Source organism: Mesoplodon densirostris, chromosome 2 (genome assembly GCF_025265405.1).
Source record: "Mesoplodon densirostris isolate mMesDen1 chromosome 2, mMesDen1 primary haplotype, whole genome shotgun sequence".
Lineage (NCBI taxonomy): Eukaryota > Metazoa > Chordata > Mammalia > Artiodactyla > Ziphiidae > Mesoplodon > Mesoplodon densirostris.
Window position 1 is genome coordinate 83,814,946 of NC_082662.1, and position 12,078 is coordinate 83,827,023.

The 12,078-nt window shown below is 41.5% G+C and overlaps 1 protein-coding gene across 1 annotated transcript in view; it reads right to left on the reverse strand.

Moving 5' to 3' along the window:
- DIPK1A (divergent protein kinase domain 1A) overlaps positions 1–12,078 on the reverse strand; it is a 132,163-nt gene that overhangs the window by 6,044 nt on the left and 114,041 nt on the right. Inside the window, exons 3-4 of the mRNA XM_060090128.1 lie at positions 9,073–9,180; positions 339–515 (exon numbers count right to left, since the gene is read on the reverse strand). Of these exons, the coding sequence (XP_059946111.1) occupies positions 339–515; positions 9,073–9,180 (285 nt within the window). The remainder of the gene's footprint in view (positions 1–338; positions 516–9,072; positions 9,181–12,078) is intronic.

Consider the following 12,078-nt stretch of genomic DNA (forward strand, 5'->3'; position numbering starts at 1 on the left):
GGCCACAACAGTGAGAGGCCCGCGTACCGGAAAAAAAAAAAAAATTTGCAATCAGTCTACTAATTTTATTTCACCTTTTTAAAGTGTATCAGTTTTAATGTCAAGCTATAGAGCAGCCCATCTACTTAATGAACTCTCACATCTGGACATTTTTAGCGATAGTAAGTAATGTTACACACCCTCCATACATTTTTTTCTTTTCTTTGAATTATTTCCTCAAGATGGAGTCCCTGATATAGGTCAAAGAATACCAACATTTTTATGGCTTAGAATGAGGTCCCGCCAGCTTCCAGAAGAGTACCACTTCACACTAGCAACATGTGAATGCATATACTTACTTTAAAGAGACTGTAGACCATTTCTTTGAATTTCTGTACAGTAGTTCCCCTAGTTGGCTTATCAAATAGCACTATTTCTTTTCTTGGTTCCAATTCAGTTCCAAAATCAAGATGAAGTGCTTGTTCCATTTGACATTTCACAACACCTGGTAGATTATCCCAAATCCCTAAATACATCTGTGAAAAGAATGACAAGTTATGCTTTAGGCAGAGTAGAAAACTCTAATCTACCACGATATTTTTAGTGTCCTCCTCTTAAAAAAACACACAAGCAACAAAGCCGAGATTGAGCTGACTTTCTGAATTGCAAATTTGAAATCATACTTCAAAGCTTTTTTTCCTTAATTTTTTAAAATTATAAACGTATTGCATACCTAAATATATATATATATATTTTGACCATGGTCATCAGTTTTATTATTTTCCATGTTTTAAATTGTAAAATATCAAAAATAGAAAACTTACCATCTTAACTATTTTTAACATACAATTCAGTGGTATTAGATTCATGAGGTTGTGCTACCATCACCACCATCTGTCTCCAGAACTCTTTTCATTTTGTAAAATTGAAACTCTCTACCATTACACGGTAACTCCCTGTTCTCCTTCCCCCAGCCCCCAGCCCATCACCAGTCTACTTTCTGTCTTTATACTCACTCTTAAATATCTCAAATAAGTGGAATCATACAGAATCTGTCCTTTTGTGACTGGCTTATTTCATAATGTCCACATTGTAGCATGTGTCACAATTCCCTTCCTTTTTAAAGCTGAATACTATTACATTGTAGGAATATCCCACATTTTACATTTCCTTTCATCCACTGATTGACACTTGGGTTGCTTCCATGTTTTAGCTATTGTGAATATTATGAACATGGATGTACAAATATCTCTTCGAGATCCTGATTTCAATTCTTTTACATACATACCCAGAAGTGGAATTTCTGAATCATAGGGCCATGCTACTTTTAATTTTTTGAGGAGCTGCCAACCTGTTTTTCTCAGCGGCTACACCATTTTACATTCCCACCAACAGTGGGTTCCAGTTTTTCTGCCTTATTGCCAACACTTGTTATTTTCTTTTTTTTTTTCCAGAATAAACTCACAGAGGAGAAATGCTTGTCCTGAGTTGTTTTACCACTTGTCAATATTTCACACTCTCTAGACAACCAGAAAATGATTCCAAGGACACGCAGCAATCCTTTTCTGGTTTTTTTGATAGTAGCCATCCTGATGGGTGTGAGGTGGTATCTCACCGGGTGCTTTTTTTCTTAGTTCCCCAACCATGGATCGAACCCGGGTGTCGGCAGTGAAAGCGCCAAGTCCTAATCACTGTACTGCCAAAAAATTCCCTAATTGTGGCTTTGATTTGCATTTCCCTAATAACCAGTGATGCTGAGCATCTTTTCAGGCACTTATTGCACATCTGTATATCTTTTTTCAAGAATGAATCCGGCTGTTTGTTTTTTTGTTGTTGAGTTTTAGAAGCCCTCTATATATTCTGTATATTAATCCCTTATCAGATATATGATTTGCAAATATTTCCTCCCATTTTGTGAGCTTCTGTTTTATTCTACTGATATTGTCTTTTGATGCACAATATTTAAAAATTGTCATGAAGTACAATTTGTCTATTTTTTCTTTTGTTGCCTGTGGCTTTGGAGTCATATGCAAGAAATCATTGCCAAACCCAATGTCACGAAGCTTTTGCCCTATGTTTTCATCTAAGAGTTTTATTTATTTTTTATTTTTCAAAATATTTATTTATTTATTTATCTGGTTGTACTGGGTCTTAGTTGTGGCAGGAGGGCTCCTTAGTTGCAGCACACATGTGGGATCTAGTTCCCTGACCAGGGATCGAACCCTGGGCCCCCTGCATTGGGTGCACAGAGTCTTAACCACTGCACCACCAGGGGAGTCCCTAAGAGTTTCATAGTTTTAGTTCTTACCATTAGATATTTGATCCATTTTGACTTAAATTTTTTTTTTTTTTTTTTTTTTTTTTTTGCTGTACGCGGGCCTCTCACTGCTGTGGCCTCTCCCGTTGCGGAGCACAGGCTCCGGACACACAGGCTCCGCGGCCATGGCTCGCGGGCCCAGCCGCTCCGCGGCATGTGGGATCTTCCGGGATCGGGGCACGAACCCGTGTCCCCTGCATCGGCAGGCGGACTCCCAACCACTGCGCCACCATGGAAGCCCTTGACTTAAATTTTGAGAATGGTGTTAGGTAAGGGTCCACCTTCATTCTTTTGCATGTGTATATCCAGCCTTCCCAGTACCATCTGTTGAAAAGACAGTCCTTTTCCTATTGAATGGTCTTAGCACCCTTGTCAAAAATCATTTGAGGGACTTCCCTGGTGGCTCAGTGGTTAAGAATCTGCCTGCCAATGCAGGGGACACGGGTTCGACCCCTGGTCCAGGAAGATCCCACATGCCACGGAGCAACTAAGCCCATGAGCCACAACTACTGAGCCCGTGTGCTGCAACTACTGAAGCTCGCATGCCTACAGCCCGAGCTCTGCAACAAGAGAAGCCACTGCAATAAGAAGCTCATGCACCGCAACGAAGAGTAGCCCCTACTCACCACAACTAGAAAAATCCCATGTGCAGCAACAAAGACCCAATGCAGCCAAAAAAAAAAAAAAAAAAAAGAATCATTTGACCATATATGTGAGGGCTTATTTCTGGGCTCTCTATTCTATTCCATTAGTCTATATATCTGTCCTTATTCCACTACCACATTGTTTGATTACTGCAGCTTTTTTTTTTTTTTTTTTTTTTGCCGTACGCGGGCCTCTCACTGTTGTGGCCTCTCCCGTTGCGGAGCACAGGCTCTGGACGCGCAGGCTCAGCGGCCATGGCTCACGGGCCCAGCCGCTCCGCAGCATGTGGGATCTTCCCGAACTGGGGCACGGACCCGTGTCCCCTGCATAGGCAGGCAGACTTGCAACCACTGCGCCACCAGGGAAACCCGATTACTGCAGCTTTATAGTAAGATTTGAAATCAGGAAGTGAGTCCTCCAGCTTTCTGGTATTTTTTTTTAGGATTGTTTTGGCTATTTAGGGTCCCTTGAGATCCCATATGAATTTTAGGACTTTTTCTATTTCTGCAAAAAATTGTCTTTGGGATTTTGCTCGGGATTGCACTGAATCTTGATCATGCTGGGTAATATTAACATCTTAAAAATATTGTCTTCCAATCTATGAACATGGGATGTGGTTACATTTGTTTATGTCTTTAATTTCTTTCAGCAATGTTTTGAAGTTTTCACTGTATAAGTCTTTCACCTCCTTGGTTAAATTAATTCCTAAGTATTCTTTTTGATGCAATTATGAATGTAATGGTTTTCTTAATTTCTTTTCTGGACTGTTCATTGTCAGTGTATAGAAATACAATTGTTTTTTTTTTAATTAATTAATTAATTTTTTTTTTTTGCGGTACGTGGGCCTCTCACTGTTGTGGCCTCTCCCATTGTGGAGCACAGGCTCTGGACGCGCAGGCTCAGCGGCCATGGCTCACGGGCCCAGCCGCTCCGTGGCATGTGGGATCTTCCTGGACTGGGGCACGAACCCGTGTCCCCTGCATCGGCAGGCAGACTCTCAACCACTGCGCCACCAGGGAAGCCCTAGAAATGCAACTGATTTTTGTGTGTGGACTTTGAATTCATTTATTAGTTCTAATGATTTTTTTGTGGAATCTTTAGGTTTTTCTACAAATAAGATCCATATCCTCTGTCAACAGAGGTAATTTTACTTTTTCCTTTCCCATGCCTTTTATTTCTTTGTTTAATTGATCTGGCCAGAGCTTCCAGTACTATGTTGAATAGAAGTGGTGAAAGTGGGCATCCTTGCCTTGTTCTTAGATGAAAAACTTTCAGTCTTTCACTATTGAGTATGATGTTAGCTGTGGGTTTTTCACATAAGGGTTTTTAGTATGTTGAGGTAGTTGCCTTCTATTCCTAGTTTGCTGTGTGTTTTTATTATGAATTTTGTCAAATGCCTTTTCTGCATCAATTGCGATGATCCTTTTTTTCTCCTTCATTCTGTTTATTTGGTGTATTACACTGCTCAATTTTCATATGTTGAACCAGCAAAAGTTAATAAGGATTAATGTGGGACTTCCCTGGTGGTCCAGTGGCCAGTGGTTGGGACTCCGAGCTTCCACTGCAGGGGGCATGGATTTGATCCCTTTTCGGGGAACTAGGATCCTACATGCCTCATGGCACAGCCAAAAAAAAGGACTGGTGCTAACTCTTCTTTAAATGTTTGGTAGAATTTACCATGAAGCCCACACGTCCAGGGCTTTTCTTGTTGGGAGTCCTGATTACCAATTCAGTCTCCTTACTAGTTATAGGTCTATAAAGATTTTCTATTTCTTAGTAGGTTTTGTGTTTCTAGGAATTTGCCCATTTCATCTAGATTATCCAATTTGTTGGTGTACAATTGTTCACTGTACTCTCATATAATCCTTTTTATTTATGTAGAACTGATAGTAATGTCCCCGCTTCATTTATGATTTTAGTTATTTGAGTCTTCTGTTTCTCAGTCCACCTAGCTAAAGGGTTGTCAAATTTTGTTGAACTTTTCAAAGAACCAACTTTTGGTTTCATTGATTTTCTTTATTATTATTTCTTTATTATTGTTTTTCTATTCTCTATTTCCTTTATCTCTGCTGTAATCCGTATTATTTCCTTCCTTCTGCTAGGTTTGGGTTTAGTTTGCTCTTCATTTTATAATTCCTTATGTTGTAAAGTTTGATTGTTTATTTGAGATCTTTCTTATTTCTAATGTGTTTATAGCTGTAAATATAATTTTTTAGAAGTCAAATTACACAGAAAGATGAAAGGAAAAGTTCTACACCCATTTCTCTAATTCCCAGAATTAGTCACTATTAACTATCTATTTATCAAACTAACATTATATGGTGCTTTACTCTGTTCTACAGTCTACTAATTTATCTTACTCCCTATAACAACCTTATGCAGTAGATACTATTATTATCCTGATTTAACTGATAGAGAAACTGAAGCAGAAAGAAGTGAAGCAGCATGATGAAGGGAATACAATAGTGGAAAAGCCAACATATTAATCCAGGCAGTCTACTCTTGCTTATACATAAAAAACAGGGCTTCCCTGGTGGCACAGTGGTTGAGAGTCTGCCTGCCGATGCAGGGGACACGGGTTTGTGCCCCGGTCTGGGAAGATCCCACATGCCACGGAGCGGCTGGGCCCGTGGGCCTGTGCGTCTGGAGCCTGTGCTCCACAATGGGAGAGGCCACAACAGTGAGAGGGCCGCGTGACGCAAAAACAACAAACAAAACAAACAAAAAACAAATATGACCATATTAATTGGTAATAATATTAATCACTCCTCTGCGTCAAACCCTCTAATTCAATCAGAATAAAGTCCAAAGCCCTTTTCATTGTCTGCTAGGCTTCTTATGAGCTGGCCTGCTTCTCCAACCTGATCTTTACCACTTACTCCCTGGGTCTCTATATCCCATCTACATGTGTCTTCTCTATGTTCCTTGAACCTATCAGCATTATTCCTGTTTCATGACCTCCTTCACTTGCTGTTGGTTTTGCCTGGAATGCACTCTCACCGATCTTCATACGGTTGGTTCCTTCACATCATTCAACTCTCAGCCCAGATGTCACTTTAGGGAGGCCTTCCCCAACCCCCTACCTAGAATAGATCCCTCTTCCATCACAGGTCACTCTCTAACCCATGACCCTATTTTATTTTCTTCACAGCCCTTACCAATGTCTGAAATGATCTTATTTCTTTTTTAAATTTTTACTTATTTATTTATTTATTTATCTATTGGCTGCGTTGGGTCTTTGTTGCTATGCGCAGGCTTTCTCTAGTTGCAGCGAGCAAGGGCTACTCTTCGTTGCGGTGCACGGGCTTCTCATTGCAGTGGCTTCTCTTGTTGCAGAGCATGGGCTCTAGGTGCGTGGGCTTCAGTAGTTGTGGCATGCGGGCTTCAGTAGTTGTGGCGCGTGGGCTCTAGAGCGCAGGCTCAGTAGCTGTGGTGCACGGGTTTAGCTGCTCCGCGGCATGTGGGATCTTCCCGGACCAGGGATCAAACCTGTGTCCCCTGCATTGGCAGGCAGATTCCTAACCACTGCACCACGAGGAAGTCCCTGAAATGATCTTATTTCTTTATTGACTCTTTTATCATCTGTCCTCTTTCACATGAAACATAAGGCATATGAGGCCAGAGGCTTTGTCTGTCTTATTCCCCATGGTCTCTCCCAATGCCTTAAGCAGTACCTAGCACATAGTAGATACTCAAATATTGGACTTTACTTCAGAAATCCTCTTAAACATGGCTAGTAGTGTAGACTTAAAATCTATTTTAAACTTCTATAAGATGAATGAGTATTTATATTGGAAATTTAGAAATAATTCAAAGAAAAAAGATGAACATAAAAATCATGCAATATTCCACTGCTCAAGTATAACCAGTGTTGATTTTTTTTTCTTTATAAATTTATTTATTTTTGGCTGCATTGGGTCTTCGTTGCTGCATGCAGGTTTTCTCTAGTTGCAGCAAGTGGGGGCAGCTCTTCATTGCGGTGCAAACCTGCCCTGCAAGTTTCTTAACCTTGTGACCTCTCTTGCCTCAGTTTCTTTAACAATAAAATGGAAATAATGACAATACCTCTTTCATAGGGGATCAAAGAGAAATACATGAAAAGTTCTTAGAACAATGTTGACATACAGAAAACAATATAACAAACACCTGTGCACCTACTATCTTCATAACAGACCTTAACCTTTTGCCATATTTGCTTCATTTTTTATTTTTATTTATTTTCTATTTTTTTAATTTTTTTGCGGTATGCAGGCCTCTCACTGTTGTGGCCTCTCCCGTTGCAGAGCACAGGCTCCGGACGCGCAGGCTCAGTGGCCACGGCTCACGGGCCTAGCCGCTCTGCGGCATGTGGGATCTTCCCAGACCGGGGCACCAACCCATGTCCCCTGCATTGGCAGGCGGACTCTCAACCACTGCGCCACCAGGGAAGCCCTGTTTCATTTTTTTTTTAAATTTATTTTATTTATTTTTGGCTGTGTCGGGTCTTCATTGCTGCACGCGGGCTTTCTCTAGTTGCAGCGAGCAGGGTCTACTCTTCATTGTGGTGCGTGGGCTTCTCATTGCAGTGGCTTCTCTTGTTGCGGAGCATGGGCTCTAGACATGCAGGCTTCAGTAGTTGTGGCACATGGGCTTAGTTGCTCTGCGGCATGCGGGATCTTCCCAGACCAGGGCTCAAACCCGTGTTCCCTGCATTGGCAAGCGGATTCTTAACCACTGTGCCACTAGGGAAGTCCCTAGGAAGTGTTTTTAAAAAGATTTAAAAAGAAAGTATTAGAAGGTTGATTGCACTTGCTTTTATCTTAGGATATTGTGCTACTTAGGGAATTGCTTAGAGATCTGTTCTAGAATCTATTAATAACTAGTGATTGAAGCTATCAAGTTATATCTTTCCAATGGATTTTAACTTTTTTTTTTTTTTTTTTTTTTTTGCGGTACGCAGGCCTCTCACTGTTGTGGCCTCTCCTGTTGCGGAGCACAGGCTCCGGACGCGCAGGCTCAGCAGCCATGACTCACGGGCCCAGAGGCTCCGGGGCATGTGGGATCTTCCCGGTCCGGGGCACGAACCCGTGTCCCCTGCATCGGCAGGCGGACTCTCAACCACTGTGCCGCCAGGGAAGCCCCCCAATGGATTTTAACTTTTTTAAAAATAAATTTTATTTATTTATTTATTTTGGCTGCATTGGGTCTTCATTGCTGCGCACAGGCTTTCTTTAGTTATGGCAAGCGAGGGCTACCCTTCATTGCGATGCGCGGGCTTCTCACTGTGGTGGCTTCTCTTGTTGCGGAGCACAGGTTCTAGGCACATGGGCTTCAGTAGTTGCGGCATGCGGGCTCAGTAGTTGTGGCTCATGGTCTCTAGAGCGCAGGCTCAGTAGTTGTGGCGCACAGGCTTAGTTGCTCTGCGGCATGTGGGATCTTACTGGACCAGGGACTGAACCTGTGTCCCCTGCATTGGCAGGCGGATTCTTAACCACTGCGCCACCAGGGAAGTCCTGGTTTTGATGTTCTGTTGTATTTTCTTCTAGCACAATGGTGTCCTATTATTTTAATTTATATTTCTTTGATGATAGGTGAGGTAGAATATTTTTTTCATTATGCTTATCAGCTATTTATAGTTCTTCTTTTGTGATTTAGCTCATCCTGTCCTCTGCCCATGCCTCTAGTTTAATTCTTCATTCAGGTATGAGCTCAAATTTTATCTTAGAAAGGTCCTCCCTGTTCACCTCTTCTAAAGCATATTTTTACCCTCATCGTCCCCTGCATTTTTCATCAACCCACCCTGTGTACAACCTATATAAAACACACCACGTTCTGTAATTTCCTTGCTTATTTATTTATCTATCAACTGTTTATGTTCCCCATCCCTCTGGAATAATGTGACTCACAGGGAAGTAATCTTATCTATCTTAATTACCACTATTTTCCTAATAACGAAAACAGTGTCTGGAACATGCTGGGAATAGGGGATTTATAAACATCTGTTGGATGAGTGAATCAATGCATACACAACTGAAGTATTTAAAATGTCCTAATGTTCTAGTTCAAGAATGCTCTTAACAATGCTTTAATTTAGTTTAAGGTAAAATCAGAGAGCACCATAAATCTGGACTGTTTATTCATAATGTCCATACCTGATTGTTGGGCTTGGTCGATAAGCATTTTCCAAAGTAAAGTGTTTCTGTAACACAAAGGCTATTACATGCGGGCCCATCAATAACTCCAGTCTTGTACTTGTCACACTAAAAACCAGGAAATAGAAAAGTAGTTAATAGAAAAATGTTCATAAGAAGAAACATATTAAAAATTTGCAAACTAAGCAATTGACAAAGGATTAATCTCCAAAATATACAAATAGCTCATGCAGCTCTATGTCAAAAAAAAACAACAACCCAATCAAAAAATAGGCAGAGGATCTAAATAGACATTTCTCCAAAGAAGATATACAGATTGCCAACAAATACATGAAAGAATGCTCAACATCACTAATCATTAGAGAAATGCAAATCAAAACTACAATGAGATGTCACCTCACACCAGTCAGAATGCCCAACATCAAAAAATCTACAGACAATAACTGCTGGAGAGGGTGTGGAGAAAAGGGAACCCTCTGGCACTGTTGGTGGGAATGTAAATTCATACAGCCACTATGGAGAACAGTATGGAGGGTCCTTAAAAAACTAAAAATAGAATGGTATGATTGTATGGTAATACGATCCAGCAATCCCACTCCTGGGCACATATCCGGAGAAAACCATAATCTGAAAAGATACACGCACCCCAGTGTTCACTGCAGCACTATTTACAATATCCAAGACATGGAAGCAACCTAAATGTCCATCGACAGAGGAATGAATAAAGAAGATGTGGCTATATATAATGGAATATTACTCAGCCATAAAAAATAATGAAATAATGCCATTTGCAGCAACATGGATGGACCTAGAGATTATCATACTAAGTGAAGTAAGTCAGAAAGAGAAAGACAAATATCATATGATATCACTTACATGTAGAATCCAAAAAAAAGATACAAATGAACTTATTTATAAAACAGAAACAGTCTTACAAAGATCAAAAACAAACATATGGGGGCTTCCCTGGTGGTGCAGTGGTTGAGAAACTGCCTGCCAATGCAGGGCACACGGGTTCGAGCCCTGGTCTGGGAAAATCCCACATGCCGCGGAGCAACTAGCCCCGTGAGCCACAATTACTGAGCCTGCGCGTCTGGAGCCTGTGCTCCGCAACAAGAGAGGCCGCGACAGTGAGAGGCCCGCGCACCGTGATGAGGAGTGGCCCCCACTTGCCGCAACTAGAGAAAGCCCTCGCACAGAAACGAAGACCCAACACAGCACAAATAATTAATTAATTAATTAATAATAAAAATAAATTAAAAAATTAAAAAAAAAAACTTATGGTTACCAAAGGGGACAGAGGGCGGAGGGATAAATCAGGAGCTTGGGATGAACACACACACACTATTATATATAAGATAGATAACCAACAAGGACATACTGTATATAGCACAGGGAACTCTACTCAATATTCTGTGATAACCTTTAAGAGAAAAGAATCTAAAAAAGAATGAATATATGTATATGTATAACTGAATCACTTTGCTGTACACCTGAAACTAACACATTGTAAATCAACTATACACCAAGAAAATTAAAATTTTAAAAAGAAGAAACATATTAGAGACACCATAAAGAGATACCTATATTCTTTAAGAGAAAGTCCTATGATGAAAAGAATTCAGGCTTTGGATCGGGACAGACTTGGATTTGAATACAAGCTCTGCTCCTTACTAGCTATATAATGATGAGAGATCTTGTTGTGACTAGGGTGTGCATAGAATTTTGAAACCGTTTTTCCCACTTAGCGTGGCCTGAGGTGGTATGGTACCTACTCTCTGTGAGAAGGTAGGCACTCAATTTTTAAAAACGGCTCTATTTTTTTTTTTTTCTTTTTGCGGTATGCGGGCCTCTCACTGTTGTGGCCCCTCCCGTTGCGGAGCACAGGCTCCGGATGCGCAGGCCCAGCGGCCATGGCTCACGGGCCCAGCCGCTCCGCGGCATATGGGATCCTCCCAGACCGGGGCACGAACCCGTATCCCCTGCATCGGCAGGCGGACTCTCAACCACTGCGCCACCAGGGAGGCCCAAAAACGGCTCTATTTTAAAATAAAAAATAAAGTTTAAAATACCAAAATATTTTACAATAACAAAATTAAGTCACCTCTGTCATCTTGTCATCTTTGATATTGCCCCAAAACAAGAAAAAAAGAAAAAGATGGGAATTCCCTGGCAGTCCAGCAGTTAGGACTCTTAGCTCTCACTGCCGAGGGCCTGGGTTCAATCCCTGGTCAAGGAACTACAATCCTACAAGCCGTGTGGCACAGCTGAAAAAAAAAAAAAAAGAAACCAAACGCTTTGACAAAATAAGGTACCAGTGTAACCCTAAGGCACAATAAATGAGGATGGCCTGCAAAATACAGTGAAAATTACACCAGAGTACAGAAGGATGCTGAGATTAAATACCTGCTGTGACCTCACTTCTCAGACAAAGTTGGCGGAGCACTGAATAGGTGGTACACCAGAGGAACAGAACCATCACTCTGGTTTGCGATGAAAATTTAAGGGGCACAAGCTGTGGGAACTTCCAAGGACTCTATTTGGCATTGTAATGTAGCAGGGAAAGGCAGTGCTGATTGATAAAATCCTTAAAAATGTTATCTATGTTGGAGGCAGTCTGTAAATAAATAAGGGTTGGGAGAGACTATATTATGAGCATCTCTGTAGTTGCTGGGGAGATAGACAGGCTAAACCAATCTGTGTGAATGTCTCCATCTCATCTTTTTTTCTCTTTCACCCCCCCAACCCCACACAAACTCTGGGCCATAGAAGTTTCACCACTTGCTCATTTCACTGTCCCAGTTGCTCTTGCAAATAGTGGTTGAAGAACTCCTTTCATTCAGTAATGAGTAATACTCAAAAGAAAACAAGGGCTTCCCTGGTGGCGCAGTGGTTGAGGGTCCGCCTGCCGATGCAGGGGACACGGGTTCGTGCCCCGGTCCGGGAAGATCCCACATGCCACAGAGCGGCTGGGCCCGTGAGCCACGGCCGCTGAGCCTGCGCGTC